Here is an 18,430-nt window from a genome sequence, read left to right on the forward strand (position 1 = left end):
TAGTAAATAATCTGCAGTGAACATAGTTGTGCTGGTAGCTTTAGTGTATCTTTGTAGTCATTTGGGTAAATTCCAAGTAGTGGGATTGCTGGGTCATGGGATAGCTCTTATGTTTAGTCTTTTGAAGAAACTCCATGCTGCTTTCCAGAGTAGTTAAACAAATTTACACATCCACCAACAATGTAGTAGGGTCCCCTTTTGGCTACATCCCCTCCAGCATCTGCTGTTATTCGATTTCTTGATTATTGTCATTCTAACTGGGGAAAGGTGTAATCTTATTGTTGTTTTGATTTGCATTTCTTTTATGGAAGAGCTGTTAGGCATTTCTTCATGTGTGTATTGGCCATTCTTATTTCCTCTTCAGAGAAGTCTCTCTTTAAGTCTTTAGCCCATTTATTAATGGAGTGGTTGTTTCTTAGAGAATTTGATTTGGGGAATTTAATTTTTTAACTTTAAGTATATTTTATATATAAGGCCCTTATTGGTTGTATGGCTAGTGAAGATCTTCTCCCAATCTGTGGGCTTTTTATCTTGCTAGCTATGTCCTTTGCCATGAAGAAGCTCTGCTTCTTTGATTTCTTGTGTTTTTGCGTCTTTAAGAAAGTTTTGACCTGTTGGCACCATATTGTCAGACTCCAAAGTAATGCTACTCTTAACAAATTATGGATATGAAAGATATGCCTTCCTTTGTTAGATGAGAGAAATAAAATTTTGAAAGCAGAAGCTTGTTTATGAAGATAAAAGGTTAAGGATGAAGGTATATTATTTACATATATGTAGGTATTGCAAAGAAACCCCATTTGACAGCTAAGAGATGGTAATAAATAAAATAGTAGAAGTTTGAGGTCTTTTAGAAAGCACATATAAGGAAAAATATTTATTTATTTATTTATTTATTATGAAAATACCGTACAGAGGGGTTACAATTACATGAGCAAGGTAATGAGTACATTTCTTATCAAGCATTGTTGCCTCTTCCCTTATCAAGCATTGTTTCCCCTTTCCATCCCTTCCCATCTACCCCTCCATCCCCCCTCCCCACCGCCCACCTCTTCCCCGCGCCAAAGTTGTAAAGTTCGTTTTTTGACCAAAATCTTAAAACTGGCTCTCTTAAAATCTCGCTGACACCTGTCTTTGCATAACATGGAGATTTTATAAAGTGTTGTTAAAAGGAAATAATATTCTTCAAGTATCATTACTTGAAAAAAATCACAATAGTATTAATATAGTCTGTCCTGGAGCTTAAACTCTGGCCTGGGCACTGTCCCTGAGTTCTTCAGCTCAAGGCAAGCACTCTACACTTGAGCCACAGCGCCACTTCTAGTTTTCTGGTGGTTAATTGCCTTTCCTGCCTGGGCTGGCTTTGAACCGTGATCCTCAGATATCAGACTCCTGAGTAGTTAGGAATACAGGCATAAGCCACCGGTGCCCAGCCTAGCAGCATCCGTGTGTGTGTGTGTGTGTGTGTGTGTGTGTGTTGGTCATGGGGCCTGAACTGTGTGTGTGTGTGTGTGTGTGTGTGTGTGTGTGTGTATGTGTGTGTGTGTGTGTGTGTGTGTGTGTGTTGGTCATGGGGCCTGAACTGTGGGCCTGGGCACTGTCCCTCAGTTCTTCAGCTCAAGGCTAGTGCTCTACCACTTGAGCCACAGCGCCACTTCCGGCTTTTTTTTTTGTGCTTGTGTGGTGCTGAGGAATCAAACCCAGGGCCTCATGCATGCAAGACAAGCACTGAGCCACCTTCCCAACCCCAGCAGCATCAAGTTTTGAGAGAAGTAAGGTATACAAAATTTTCTTAAAGTGTACATTGACACTATTAAGCTCATCATGTAAATCTGTAGTTGATTGTTTTGACAGATATGTCAGTCAACTTATGTCAGACTTCTTTTACATTCTAGCAGATGATGCAAGAAGGTTGACTCCAGTGGACTGATGTCAAATGACAGTACTAAATTAGTATTCTTGGAGCTTATTTGATATTTTACTTTAGGGCTATGAATCCTCTCATGAATGTCTCCGATGTGCTAATGTTGTTTCTGCCACCTGAATTACTAGCTTCTCCATTTTCTTCCTTATATGTGAAGATATTCTATGTATTTTTTCCACTCTTTCATAATATACTCATGAAGGCCTTCCCAATCATGTCTTAAATCTAACTTCACTTGTTAATCCAGTACCAACATCATATGTCTCTATATTGTCACAGGGCAGATATGAGTATTTACTTTCATTAACCATTTTGTAATTATTTGTTCTCAACTACCTTTCTAAATAGTCATATAACAATTACCTCGATCTATTTTATGTTCTAGTCACTTTTCCTTAAACACATGTCATAGCACATTATTAGACTATTAAAATGAAAATATATTTTAAGTAATATTCAACTTAATCTTCTGGCTACTTGTAAACAAGCTTACAGTGTATTAATATGCAATGAGTATGTGCTTCTTAGAGTTCTTTTAATTATGGAAATGTGTTTTGAGATTATATATAGCACTAAGAATGGCTGTAGTAAATAGGAAAGAAAGACAAGAGAATCTTTGGGCTATGAAGCTAAAGCAAAGAAAATCCACAATTCCTAAATTGGTCAAGTTTTTTCAAAAGGTGTTTTGAAAACAGACACAGACATCAATTGTGTAGGTAATTATTTTCCTGCAGTAATGTTAAAATAAAGGATTACTGTGTTTGGCATACAAATTAGAATTCATTGAATCATAGACTTCTTTTTGGATTCCTTTTTGGATTTGAAACAGTGAGGCAGGGTGAACAGAGTGTTTAATGGTGGGTTCTACTAACTGTTTCAACACTTATTGTATAATTATTGTTATTATTATTTGTTGTTGTTGTTCATGCACCTTGAACTCAGAGAGCCTGGGAACTGTCCCTGAGCTCTTTTTGCTCAAGGCTAGTGCTCTACTACTTTGAGCCACAGTGCCACGACCCGTTTTCTGGTAGTTAATTGGAGGTAAGAGTCCCATGGGGACTTCTCTGCCAGCACTGGCTTTTGAACCATGATCCTCAGATCTCAGCCTCCTGAGTAGCTAGGATTACAGGTTTGAGCCACCTGTGCCCTCTTATTGTATAATTATTAATGTATCATTTGTTTTCTAAATCTGTTTTCTCATCTATAAAGTGAGAGTTTGTAATATATTTTCTGCTCAGTGTAATATTGAACTGAGATAACATGTATGTTATCTCAGTATATATGTATATATAAATGTAAAGAGAATTAGATATGTGTCATTGAATTATCTGCAATTATTATTACAATTATACAGTTCTTTAGGGGATTTGGTTTGTCTTGATATTGATAACAGCGATAACACCAATAAACAGCCAAATAAGGAAATAAAGGTTATGTGTGGGTTGCTTGTTTTATTTTCTTATTTTTTTGTTTTATGTTTCTCATGTTTCTTCCTCATTAAAACAGTTTTGGTATGAACCATGATGGAATTGGAAATTCTTGTGGGACCAAAGGTCATGAAGCAGCAAAACTTATGGCAGCTCACATTACTGCAAATACCAATCCTTTTTCCTGGTCTGCCTGCAGTCGAGACTATATAACCAGCTTTCTAGAGTAAGTAATCTCTGGAGAGTGATGATAAATTGCTCTAGAAGTAAGCCACTGGTAGAAGCATAATATATAGTGCTTCAACTTTGCATAATGACTAACTTTTATAGAGCCCAGTTATATTTCAGGCTAATCCCTACCTGCTTTAGCATATCATTATGGAAAAATTTTTAGTTCTTACTCAGACAAGTTATTGAATAATCAAGAGGAAGTGGAGGAAGTATGTATGTAGGATTGATGATTCAAGTAATTAGCACTTTTCAGTGTATGGGAAGCAATTTCAGAATGAATTTGCAGGAACATAAATAGCAAATAAGCCAAACTTTAACTCAAATGCTTTAAATTTGATGGTATATTCAACCACATTGGTTAAAAACTGGGTTCTGCAGGAGGACAAAGTATCTACTAGTAACAAACAAGAACAAAACCAAATGAGCCTTTTGAGGAGAAAATGTAAATGACACATCTTTTCTACATTTTGGGGACTTTTTTTTCCTACTTCTCTGGTGTATATTTCAAGAATTTAGTTAAATGTGATGAAGAGATATAAATGAGAGCAAGTATGAATGTGATGCACACAGGTATGGCTCTGTTTAGGAAACATGATATTCTCCTACATCTTATCCACATAGAACTTCTGATTTTGACTTTAGAAACTGGTAGACTTTGGTCTTACTAATTGTGTGAGTTTGGGCATATTACTCAACCTTTTTAATCCTTAGTATCCTAGGGTTTTAAGTAAATTTAAAATAATGCTTACATCATGTGTTATGTTTATAATTATATAATGTAAAATGCTGTAATATATTTATGTAACACGCTTTATAGGCATTCCTTAAAATGATAGTCATGATTATTTTATGTAAGTACAAGGTTTTCTTGCTTTATCATTTCATTATTTCTTTGAACTGTTTTGTGTGTGTTTTTCTTAGATAAGAGAAGCTAAATACGCCTGAAAAAATGAGGCATACATAAAGCACAGACAGCAAACAATGGAAAATCTATTTTTCATTGGCTTGTGGTGTAGTTTATATTCACATAATTATATTATAAACATTTGAAACTTCAGGTAGCTTATACCTAATAAAATTATGAATAAAAAATTTCTTCTTATGTATGAATAGCCAGATTGTGTATTCTGAAAACTTATAATCAGAGTTTCAAAAGACCTCAATCAGCCAATTTGAAAATACCTAGCACAGAATTTTACTCAAATTGAAAATATAAATGTTTAAAATAGTCTCTTGCAATAATAGAGTTGAAGGAATTGGAAATTCATTTCAGAATATACTTCTGAATATCACATTATTTTAATATTTTTAATGTTAGCAACAGAAAATTATAACACTACTTCTAGTGTTAGATCAGATGAAGTATTATTAAAATTAGTCCTCAGAGGAGTTTTTCAATATCTGCTCGTAGTTTGAGTATTGTCATTTTCTAGGATGGTTTAAATGCAATAATTTACCTAATTTTTAAACATTATTGAAAGTCCTCTATTCATAGAAATCTAACCACTCATGAAATTTCTCTATTGATTTGACTCACATTTTTATAGTAGTATGTTAATCTCTGTCATCAGAAAGATGAATTATAATATGCTCAGGATTCTTATGTATTTTCGATGGCAACCCTTCTCTTGTTTATTAAAGTATGACTTCCTTTTCTCTTGTGTCCTGTTTCTGTTTCACAGGCATATATTGCTCATTAGTTAGTGCCTTCCCTATATACTAAATATGAGAGCCAGAGTCTAATACTCTCATGCTGTAAATATTAGCAAGTTGTATATATTCTTTTCCATATTAAAAGTACATAGATGGCTGAGAGATAGTGGCTCATGCTTGTAATCTTAGCTACTAGGAGGCTGAGATCCGAGGATGGAGGTTTGAAGCCAGCCAGGGCAAGAAAATCCTTGAGACTCTTACCTCCAAATAACCACCAAAAAAAGTGGAGCTGTAGTTTAAATGGTAGAGTGCTAACCTTGAGCAGAAAAGCTCAGGGACAGAACATAGGCCCTGAGTTCAAGCCCCAGTCCTGGCATTACACACACACACACATCTCACATCTCACATCTCACAAAGTATATACATGTATGTATATATATATATATATGTAAAAGAACCAATTTTCATTTTCTTGCCAGGTCTTGTATAGTTGAAACCATATTGTGGCTAAGACACTACAAAAAGGAATCTCTAAATTTTTGGTAAAATACAGTTAAGAAATCAACACTGGTTTAAAGAAAGATGTAAATTGTTACTAGTTGCAATATTATTGCTCCATTGAATTAAATTAATGAAACAGCATTATTTAATCCTTATTGCTTCTCTATATTTTGTATATATAATCATGATTAGCTTTAATGGGGTTCTGATGGTCTTATCTGCCCTTATCTCATGGAATTCCTCATGGGAATGCATACTAAGTTGAAGCCAGTAATAAAAGAATAAATATGAAAGAAAATGGGTAGAGACTCTGGGAAAAACTGGTATTTCCCCATTCTTTAATAATTTATTAAACAAATGTGATTATAATCTTTCTAAACCATAAAAGTATTTAAACACAAGGTCCTTTAAAAACATCAGCTCACTGGAGCACAAAGATGTAATAGTAACTCACTTCATTCATTGTTTCCCTTTATTGATACAATGAACTAAATTGCTTTAACAGCTATAGGTGATATTTTTGAAAAGCCAGTGATATTCTGATTAAGGATTGAGGTTCTATTTATATTTTGTAGCTGGAGCAAAAAGGTTCATAATACTATTTTAGCTTCTCAAGAAAAAGAAACCATGAAAGATAAATTGATTAGGAACTGTATGTAGCCTACCCAACAAAATGCATACCTTTCTCTACTTAGTGACTTGTATAGGCCAAAGATCATGGTGGGTTTAACATTGAGCTTTCTATGATTTATAGAGATTCACTCTATGTTCAACTGAAAAAAGTTTCCATGGCCAATGCCAGTAGAATACAAAGTCTCTCATGTCATTCTGAAACACTAGGTGCTACTGATCAATCAGGAGATGGTGTTTACCAACTCCCAATATTTTTTTTCAGATTTCTTATACTCGGTGATTCAATAAGTGGTTCATGAATCGCCCAGAAGCCGTCCTGATTAAATAATAAAGAACCCATTTCCGTTAAAATGGACGTGTTATTCCAGCTTCTGATGTTTTCCGACGACGGCTTTGCAGGTAGTGTCCTTCCTATCTGCCTGCGGGACTTTTTTATTTACTTACTTATTCATTTAGAAAGTAGAGAAAGATAAACCTGGTATTCTGGCTCACATTCACTGATGACTATGGGCAAATTTACCAGGCGTAGAGGGCAGCCAGCACTACTTTAGACTAGGTTTTCAGGCATTCCCCACCACGTAGCAGCAGTACAGAATAATTGCATAACATGTCTTTAAAAATTATGGGGGCTCTGCGAACCAACTCTTGTGTTATTTAAGTTAAAATCTGCTAAACTGAAATTTTCCTACAGTACCAAGTTGAATACAGAGTAGTCATGTTCAGGAAGTATGAAAACTGAATGTTATAGATCAAATGTGAACTACGAAAATAAGTGAGAGTAGAGTTATAAGAGAAATAATAGAAGATGGACAAGATGACTCAAACACTCACTTTCCTCTCTAGAAATTGCTTTTGAAGGTCAACATCAATCCATTAGGTTGAAAATAATCTTTGAAGATGGGACCTTTCTAATACACGTATTCAAGAAGCAGCTTGGCACAACAAGTTTTTCTTCTATCCATTTATCTGAGTGACACATTTTGGGAACCTTGCCCTAACTGTGTATATCTATATATCTATATAGATACCTATCTATATGGAGAAATATATATCTTTGAGAAGTCATAATTGCATATGGAGGAAAGAGAGGAAGCCACGTTAAGTACAAAATTGAAGCCTCAATTTCCATTATACTTGGACTTCTCTGTCTTAGAGAGGGTTAAAGAAAAGGGTTTCACTTTATATAATACATTTAGGGTTTACATTTGCCTAAATGTATTTTTATATGAGAACATAGGAGGTACAGGTATGGGACTTGCTATAGATGATATCAGCTTAATTCATTTTTATTTAATTTATATTGTGCTTGTATTACTTTGTAGAGAAAAGGGAGGAACATTCAATGTTAACTTTTTGTTAAGGGACTGTTAAAATATGAACTGTTAAAATATGACTGCTAAAATATGAACAGTTGTATAGAAGTATTTCTATTCAGACTATTCCCTATATTACAGACATGAATTGTCTCTCTGATTTATAGTCTGATTGTTTTAGTAAAAATGAACTTAACTTTTAGTTAGGATTCTGTCCTGTCCTCATGTTCTGGAAAGAAAGCCAAGAAGACTTACTTTACATAAGGATCCATAAATTTTAGTTGAAGAGCTTGCTCATGTTCCTTATTCCAACTTTTTGTATCATGTAAATAAAATACCTCTAAATTAGAAGTAAAATACCTAAAATGTGATTATCCCATCATACTGCAAAGATTTTTGGAAATATGAATAAATACATACTTTATTATGAATTACATAATGTAGGAAGAAGTATGTTTTTAAACTAATACTTCTTTTTTTGTAGTGTTTTTTTCTTATTTTTTTATTGTGAAAATACTGTACAGAGGGGCTACAATTACATGGGCAAGATAATGAGTACATTTCTTATCAAGCATTGTAGCCTCCTCCTTTGTTTTCCCTTCCCATCCCATCTCCCCCCCCCACCTCCCCCAACTAATACTTCTTTACTTATTTCAGAAGCACAGACAAAAATAGAGCTTATAAACTCAATAATTATATGTATATATGTAGATGTTGACTGAAGTTGTCTTTCTTAGCAATGAAACTAGAAAAGCCCTGTAGAGTTCAACATCCATCTCTCAGACCCATCTTCTCTATCTTCTGTATTTACATCTGTGTGTCTCAGAATGATGATTGATAACTTGAAGTCATGAGTATCTAAAATTACTATTTTAAAGATTTAATTAATGATGATTGTGGTCTATAGACTTTACTTACTTGACAGTTGTAGGAAAAGTGTTAGGAAAGTGAAACACCAATTTTAATATTAAAAAAGTATATTTTGTTTAACCTCAGTTAAGGATTAAAATATGAAAATCATTCCTTTCCTCAAATATACTAGTCCAGGCTTCACTATATTTTTGAAAATCATTGCTAAGAAAAAGTACTATATATTCATTAAGAATGTATAGTAGGGTGCTTTCTACACATTCATGCTTGTAATCCTAGCTACTCAGGAGGCTGAGATCTCAGGATCATGGTTCAAAACTAGCAAGGCAGGACAGATTGCAAGACTATTATTTCCAATTAACCACCAGAAAACTGGATGTGGAGCTCTGGCTCAAAGTGATAGAGCCATAACCTTGAATAAAAGAGCTCAGGCCCTGAATTCAAGCCCCACAGTGGGATGCGGGTGGGAGACGAATGTATAGAAATAATTTCAATCAGACATGAGATATCCCTAACACCTTACTTGTAGGATTCTTGAATTAACAAGCCTTGCTAGTTTGTACAATATAGCTAAGAATTTTTCAAAAGACCTTTAATGGGATGATGTTCCTAGATGTAGGTTCATTTTTAGCAGGTCCGTATGGTTTGCTTTTATATCTCATTTCATATGCTATGTTACTCTTCTGCAACATATATTAGAGAAAGAGAACTAGACTTGTTTAGCTATTTATACCACATTTATGCAAAAGAAATAGATGCTTTTGGACTATAGAAATAAAATTATATTTGTGATAAACCTCAGAATTGATTTGGCCCTAGGTGCCCAGAGTTCATGGCATTCTTGGTAGTCTGAAGACTCTTGCAATGATCATCTGACTTTTTTTTAAGAATATGAGCTAAGATTAGAAGAGTATTAATACATTGAAACAAGAATGTTAAATGAAGAAATTATTCTTATTTCCTCCTGGCTTATGCCAATTATGCAATCGGAAAAGAATTAGTATATCAGTATATCTTGCTTTGAATTCTCCTTTGGGGTCTATATAATTCTTCCTCCTCTAATTTTCTGTATCCCTGAAAATAATTATATCTAAAAATTTAGTAGATTCTGAATTGGTGCTCTTAGGTGAATATTTTCTATCCTTTTTTTGTTATGCTGTTGGTAAGTATTTATTTCCTACAAGTTACTGTACTTCAATTCTTTTGTTCACATTTTAAACACTTTCTATTGATTTATATGGAACTTAAGTTTATTATTGCATATTTGATGCCTTTCATAAATTTATTTATAGCTTTATTATAGATGGAAAGAAAACTGATATGTTAGAAGGCACATTTGGGAGATAAACAATTTATTCAGTTAGTCCACAAATATTTCATATTATTATTAAAATGATCTTTTTTCTATTACATTACTCAAATATGACCTCTTTGTCATTAACCTCAAAGTATCATTTAAAATTTATATAGATTTACGTTTACATGGAAATCACTGGTTATTTTTAAAAAGTCACCTATAAATAATTTAATTGATGAGGCAGATGTCAATTTCTAAAACTGTCATAAAAATGAAATAAGTGTTCTGTCATGAAAATGGAATAGCTGGGTGAACAGCTGTTCTCTGTTAGCTATCTTGAGTGGTGATGACTGAAATGATTGTAACAGCCAGTAGTAAAATCCAAATATATGGGTGTGATATCTAAGTATCACATCTTAATATTTTTATTAAATATTTTCTTTAAAAATTAGTCAAGAGGAGCATAAATGAAAGAAAATGGTATAAAGAAAACATTATTTTATCTCTGGTCTTTTGAATCAATCTAATTTTAGAATAGTTTGATTCTCTTTTTTAAAGATATTTATTTGCTGCAATACAAAGAAATATTCTTATATAACAAGTGAACTTTTATACTTAAGAACATGAGAAATACTGTGAATATGAAATAAGTGAATATGAAACTTGTCATTATACAAGATTCTTTTTTACCTATCTATAAATGAACATTTTCACTGTTCTAAATAACAGTTGAGGAACTTTTACTTGTGAAATTATTTTCCTTTGGCAAAGTGGATGGAAAAGATTTTGGGAAAAAAAACACAACTGCTGGCACAATGGACAAGAATGTTGGAAAAAATTTTCAAATGTTGGCATAGTGATTCTTAAAAATTCTAACTTACATGTGAAATGAAAGTAAAAAAGCATCTGTCCTATTTTATGCACACTGACTAAATAAAAATGAACAATTATATTTAGCAGAGTTTAAAGCTCTTTAAGCTAAGGTATTCTGTCTGGCTTTTGGTGATTTTATATGTTATTTGTTCCACTGAGTTAAATTATTATGTTTGAGTACAGGCATATTTGTAGAGCAGAAATTATATAGAGAGAAGAACATTCTCTTTTCCAATTCTGATGACCTTAGATGAAATATGGAATTTTTTTGAAAGATTAAACATCCTAATATAGTTGAGAGAAAAACCTTGGATCTTAGCCTGTCATTTAGCCCATTTATTAGTGAAGCATTTCAAGAACCCACTGACATGAGTTACCACAGGTCTATTGTTCTGCCCAAGGTGAAGGTATATAAATTAGATCTTTAAGGATTACAATTGTTTTTTTAAAAACGGTCCACATTTCATGTTTTTAATTCTACTACCAGATGTGGCTATATTTTCAATGAAAACAAACAAGCGGCTTGGAGCAATGTGAAATTCCATTTTGATTTCTCCAGAAATTAGTTTAAATCAGTGTTTTAAAGCCCAACATGAGTTCTTCAGATTGTTGTCTGAGATGCTTTTCTTGTGTCTTGGGACTGGAAAAAAAATGACTAGAGGCTTTTCTTTGAGCTTCAGTAAAGCTTCTTTATTTTGCCACATGATTATTTATTGATACAAGATATTATTTTCATGCAACCTATGATTGAAACAAAGATCTCAAGACATGGTTTCATTTTGATGACTGAAGTGGTCCACAGAATACCTAATTTCCTTTGATCCTTTATGTTGAACAGTTCAGGCCGTGGTACTTGCCTTGATAATGAGCCTCCCAAGCGTGACTTTCTTTATCCAGCTGTGGCCCCAGGTCAGGTGTATGATGCTGATGAGCAATGTCGTTTCCAGTATGGAGCAACATCCCGCCAATGTAAATATGGGGTAAGAGGCCTTAATCCTTACATTCAGTCATTGATATATGGTTTTTTATGGCACAAATATGTACATGGAATTATGGTTGAACTTGGATTGTTTCCAGTAACATTATTGACGTCAATATTTTTTTACACTGCTTTTTTCTGATATCATCTCATATCTATTTTTGAAATATTTGACTACTTCCAAGATTAAATAAGTTTCAATGTTTTGGGGGGAGGGATCAAGTAGAATTTGAATGAGTTCTTATGTTTTGTTTGTTTGTTTATGATGCCAACTCTGTCTTTCGAAATGCTGGGTTTTAATAAAAGTCTTGCCTACTCCCCATTTCTGGTACACTCATAATTGGGCTAAAGGGCATTTGTCATTGGCTGTGTTCTTTTGCCTGAATTCATACTAGCTAGAACTGAATCACTGCAGGTTGCTTCATCCACTGCCCACATTCCAACATGACAACCAGGAAGGAACAAAATAACATTAACTCCTTTATCGAACAAGGAAAACTGCTGTGGAAAAAGGATGTAAGCATCAGAACTGACTTTTCACATCTGCCTAGAGCCATCACAGGGTCTATACTAGTAAACATGACAATTCTTTTAAATTTTATCTGGAAAGATTTTAGTGTCTAGTGTAGGGAACTCTTATTGTAAGTATGTAATATATAATATATGTAATCTAAGCATGTTGAATAAAACAAGAATAAGATTTTAAAATGTCAAATTGTGTGCCAAAAATGCTCAGGTTAAAAAAAATAAGTCTAAAGAGTCAGGGTTTTTTTCTTTTAATTTTTTTTTTGTACAAGTCCTGGGCTTTGAACTCAGGGCCTAAGTGCTGTCCCTGAGCTCTTTTTCTCAAGGCTAGTGGCTTACCACTTGTGTCAGAACTCCACTTTCTAAGTTCCTGTTGGATGCAAAGTTTAAATTTTTTTTTTAACATTAAACACAGCAAAAAATAAGAATTAAGTTTTAAAGTAAGCAACATTGAACAATATCCTCATTGTACTGTACTAATCACTCTCCTGGGTTACAGTACAAAAGGAAATGATTCTATAAATAACTCTTGGGTGAAAAGCTTATTATTACTTTTGGTAGGCTGACAGTACATTTTGTGCATTAGATTTTTAAAGACTGTGTGTGAATATCTGAATATGTGATCCTTGAGTAAAACTTTCATCTTTCCTTTCTATTTGCAGTCTTTTATTCTTATTTCTGTATGGTTCTAGCTTTTTTTCATAGATTGTTCTCCAAAGAAAGGACAACCAAACTTTAATTACTTGAAATTCTTTTTATTTTTATTTTTTGTCTGTCATGGCACTTGAATTCTGGGCCTGGGTACTGTCCCTGAGTTCTTCAGCTCAAGGCAAGCACTCACCACTTGAGCCACAGCGCCACTTCTGTTTTTCTGGTGGTTAATTGGAGATAAGAGTCTCACGGACTGTCCGGGCTGACTTTGAACCTCAATCCTCAGATCTCAGCCTCCTGAGTAGCTAGGATTACAGGTGTGAGACACTGGTGCCCAGTGTACTTGAAATTCTTAATAAAATGATATTAGAAATGCTTTATGTCTCTTATTTTTTTATTTCCCCCATTGGAAATTGAATATTAAGTCCACCTTTAAATTTCCATATTAGATGATTTATATTTTTGTGATTTGTAGGATCTGTAGTTTTCTTTTTTGAATAAATTAACTTAAAAAGTACTTTAGGTATATCTCATTCATTTCAGAGTGATTAGAAATGAGACAAATACAAAATTGTATTTTCCTTAATTCTGCTTTTCTGTGTTATAGTTCTAAAGACATTTGGAACATATATAAAATAACATTGGGAAACTTGGTGAAAGACAATAGCCTATTACGAACCTATACAAATTCTTATATTTTATCATGAATCCTTTTTGCTTTTATGACTTTTACAAAAAGATGGTTTTTGTAGACCTATGTATTCTTGAAATTCTTATATTTTAAAAAGTTCTATGTATTAATTATAAGTTTTCTTGCTGCTGGTTCTACTCCTCCTTCCCTTACTTCCGCCTGACCTCTTCTTCCTCATTCCTCCCTCTCCCTTTTTCCTCCCCTCCCCTTGTCTTCCTCCTCTTTTCTTACTGGTGCTAGAACTGAGGGCTTCATGCTCATGCTCACCTTGCTTGCTGACAGCTTGAAATCTACCACTCAAGTCATGCCTCCAATCTGGCATTTTGCTGAGTAGTTGGAAACGGAATCTCAAAGATTTTTCTGCCTGGGCTTGCTTGGAACTACATTCTTCTGATCTGAGTAGCTAAGGTTTCAGATTTGAGCCACTGGTGTGCAGTGAGTCATAGCATTCTTTACAATCATGCTCACATCTTCAACTTGTTCCTAAACAACCACCACAAACCCCCTGAAAACACCAACAAAACAACAATTTTTTTGTGTGTGTTTTAATTTCCAAATGTACATTTGTTTTTATCTGGCAAATCCTTAAGGTTTCAAACAATTGTAAATACTACTTTAGAAAACAATTGTGGCTTTGGATATGGAAGTCCAGTTAAGTAAGCAAGACATACAATAGTTGGTAGTGAAGGAAAAAAATAAACCAGCCCTGATTTAGATAGCTCTCTGAGTGTAGTGTGAGGAGATGAATTTGAAATACAATTTCTGTGTGAACAGTATATCCTTTTCAAAAGGATACTGAAGAATCACAGAATGATTTGTTTCAAAAACAAATTGCTAATGGTATCAGAGATTCAACAACTATAGGATATTCCATAGCTGTACCTAAAGTTGCCAGCTTTTTATGTTTTACGGATTGGCCATCGTGTGGTCATGGCTGGCTAACTGCTGGGTTTCTGACATTTCTTGATTGATTTTTAGCATAATCTTAGAAAGTGGGACAATCTATGTAGATGTAAGTTACACTGAAACATTCTCTATTTTATCTTACTTGGAGCAACATTTTCCATTATTATCCTTGCATATCATCTATTTTTATGTCTCCAATATTCTTAAATTCTAGTAGACCAGAAAGAAAAGTATAATGACTGTAACTATAAACAACAGAACAGTAAAGTATATCATATAAAGTAATTTATTTCTGTAATGTAGTAACTTGTAAATGATACATAGTCTCTGGTAATTGCATAGTATCTCTTTTTTCTGAGATTCTTCAAACTGTATTGATGAAACCCATAATTCCCTTGTAATGTTTTACACATTGGAGAAACTAAGCATACAGAATGTTATTTTACACACTGCATGGTCAAAAAATATAGGTGTAAATCTGCTAGTTCTGTTCCTTCTAGGTATAGTTATTATGTTACTAAAATGAAGACAGTGGGTGTATTTTGTCCCAAAGACCCATATATAGTTTTCATCAGGAATATATTACTTGTATTGCTATAAGCAAACTCCTCATTGTTTTAGTCTCTTTTGGAAGAGGTGATCAGGAGACCTGCTCCAGACTAATCTGAGTGGAAGAATTGAGTCCCATCTCGTGTTCCCACCACTCCCCCCACCCCACCCTTCCACCTCAGGTAGACTTTTTTTTTTGCATACTAGGCAGAAGCTCTATCACTTAAGCCATGGCCAGCATCAGATTGTGATTCTAGTACCTATGGCTTCTAGTGTAGCTAGGATTATTAGTGTATTCTACTATGTTTCGCTTGCTGATTGAAATGGGGGTGTGACTTTTTGTACTAGCTAGCCTTAAACTAAGATTTTTCTGATCTCTGCCTTCTAAATAATGACAATGTAACTTGGCAAAAGTATTTTCATCAAACTTGTTTGTGACTATTTGTACAATGAGTAGCTCAATGTCTCACTCATTTAGTTATTCCACAAATGTTTGTTGAATAGATGAGTGAGAAGAATTGCTGGTGAGGAGATGTGTCTTCACCTTTCTTTGTGGAGACTCTAATGCTGTGTGTTTAAAGTTCTGAGAGGAAGATTGTGTGGTTTTTGACTCTTAAACAAACAGCACACACAGAAGAAGAAATAGGAAGCCAAATCTGACCCTATTTGATATGGTTTAGGAATGTGCTTGTAGCTTTCCCTACAACCACATTGATAGTGGTTGAGTATTTCCCTACTGTGTGAAGAACACATGCCCAATGCTAAAAAAGAACTACCATAAAAAACAAACCTTTTGTTTGAAGAGTAATGAGAAACTGAACTGTTGAAGTGTTTTTAATGAAGGAGACCAGAAAAGTTTACTGATTTTCAGAAAAACAGAATTTTTATTGCACATTGTATCTTAGGAAACAAATAAATTCTGTAAGATGAAACAATATATTAGAAAACTAAAAACTAAGAGCCTTGTGAATGCTAGGCAAGTGCTGAACTACTGAGCCACATCCTTAGCCTTTTCTTTTTCATATTCTCTTTCTCCTAACACACACTTACAGAACTCAAAACAGTTATGCCACTGATGGTATTCCATTGTAGCAGCACCTTTACTTTCCTAAGTGAATGTTTTCATTTTTTTTAACTGCCCATATCTATGAACAAGATTAATAGAGATATTTATTTATAAGGCTGCATGATTTTGATTTTATGATAGCAAAACCCTAATATTGTGATGGAAAAATAAAATAATATATAACATAAAAATATGACGTATCTTGGGAAACTTTAAGATTTCTCATTAATTTTGAACCTTTCCAGGAGAAGTGCATTTGTGGCAAGGGCTTTTTACTTACACATCAAAAAGAAGCATATACATTTTTCTCCTTTATGTGCCTCAATAAAATGACTAAATGACAGAACAAATTACAAAACTTTAATCTTGGAAATGCAAGATCAGATTGTATGAATTTATAGTAGGTAATAGTTTCCTCTGCAGCTACTTTGTTTATATTTAGTGAAATCTATTGAAGTCTTCATATTTTCTCATCTAAAGAGATCTACTCAGTAAAATAATATGTCATAAAAATGTGCAAACATAAAATAAAATTTAGAACAGTATCTATATTAAATATGTCTTTGGAAGTCAAGGATAACCACTAGAGACCAAGCACTCTCTGGTTGGAATACACTCCTTCTGGAAAGTACTTCACAAAACCGAAATATTTTGCTTCTACTACTACTACTACTATTACTACTGCAGATTTTTGTTGGTGTTGGTGGTGGTGGTGGTTGTGGGGCTTGAACTGAAGGTCTGGGCTTTTGCTCAAGGGTAGCCCTCTATCACTTTGAGCCACAACTCCACTCCGGGTTTTGGGTGGTTAATTGTATGTTGACTTATTTTTAGTACTTTCAGAATATGCTTGCCTACTTATACTGTTCATTTTTTTCCTCAAGATATACAAATAACTTGGAGGTTGATATTAGTGAAATCTGGAGAAGTACTTAGTGGAGTATGTAAAAAGGCCGTTTAAAGAAATGAATTTGAGTAGCATGTTTGTTTTGTCTTCAGATTTTAGAATACTTATTAGAATTTGAATGATGGTGACAAATTTTTACCACAAGCATTTAGAAACCCACAATAATCTTTCACTCTTCACAGCTGGAAGGTTGTTAGATGAGCTACTAGGAGGAATTTCAAGTTATTAAATATAGCAGAAAAATTATAGAATCATTTTCCTTAAATATCTTAAAGTAGTATAAATATTTTAAGGTGTAATTTGACATGTCTTAGGGAATAAAAACAATATTCCCTTTGCCATAGATAGATAGATAGATAGATAGATAGATAGATAGATAGATAGATAGATAGATAGATAGATATATCAGGTATATATATGATAGGAAAGTGTTTTCATTTTTACTTTTCCTGGGTTCCAAGCCAAAATCTTAAGACCAAAATCCTAAGTATGCTTAAAGATCAGTAGTTTTTCTTTTTGCCAGTCCTGGGCTTGAACTCTGGGCCTGGGCACTGAAGACCTCAGCTTTGCAGCTAAAGGCTAACGCTCTAGCACTTGAGCCACAGTGCCACTTCCGGCTTTTTCTGCTTATGTGGTGCTGAGGAATCAAATCCAGGGTCTCATGCATGCAAGGCAAGTACTCTACCACTGAGCCACCTTCCCAACCCAAGATCAGGAGTTTTTTTTTTTTTTTTTGGTCCGGTTGTGGGGCCTGAACTCTGGGCCTGAGCACTGTCCCTCAGCTCTTCAGCTCAAGGCTAGTGCTCTACCACTTGAGCCACAGCGCCACTTCCGGCTTTTTTCTTTTTGCTTATGTGGTGCTGAGGAATCGATCCCAGGGCCTCAGGCATGCAAGGCAAGCACTCTACCACTGAGCCAACTTCCCAGCCCCAAGATCAGGAGTTTTTAACCTGTGTTTGCTTCTTAGATCTTTTTTCTTTTCTAACTGCTTTATCATGTTTTGAGCTTCTTCAGATTGGTTTTTACTTATTTAAGCCAAGTTTCTAAGTCAGGGTTTCTGTTGTTCTTTTGCCTTTCTAGATTCTCTTGCATGTTTATTTATATAATAAATAAGTAAACTATTTAAGGCGGAAAGAAGGGTATATTATCTTTAGAAGCTCTCAGACACCTGGCGCCAGGGGTCATATATTGTGTTTTCAATTTTCCGTTGTGTGATCAAAAGATAAGTAACCTTTCTTATTACTGATGTTCCTGCCTGACCTCTCCAGGGCTCTGTTCTTCTCTGTGGTCATTGAGATCCTATAAAGCAAACAGCTGTTGAGACTGTTACTGATAGGGAAACATCAGTTCCCCCATGGACATGATCAAGGATGCAAAATGGCATCAGGATTCATTTTTAAAATACACAAAAATTTATGTGTATCTCTTTCATAATTG

General features: G+C 34.2%; 1 protein-coding gene across 1 annotated transcript in view; it reads left to right on the top strand.

The window, feature by feature from the left end:
* LOC138833027 (A disintegrin and metalloproteinase with thrombospondin motifs 6) overlaps nucleotides 1-18,430 on the top strand; it is a 209,476-nt gene that overhangs the window by 84,210 nt on the left and 106,836 nt on the right. Inside the window, exons 10-11 of the mRNA XM_070031386.1 lie at nucleotides 3,431-3,577; nucleotides 11,561-11,702. Of these exons, the coding sequence (XP_069887487.1) occupies nucleotides 3,431-3,577; nucleotides 11,561-11,702 (289 nt within the window). The remainder of the gene's footprint in view (nucleotides 1-3,430; nucleotides 3,578-11,560; nucleotides 11,703-18,430) is intronic.

This window comes from Dipodomys merriami, unplaced genomic scaffold (assembly GCF_024711535.1).
Source record: "Dipodomys merriami isolate MVZ:Mamm:240054 unplaced genomic scaffold, mDipMer1.0.p SCAF_20, whole genome shotgun sequence".
NCBI lineage: Eukaryota > Metazoa > Chordata > Mammalia > Rodentia > Heteromyidae > Dipodomys > Dipodomys merriami.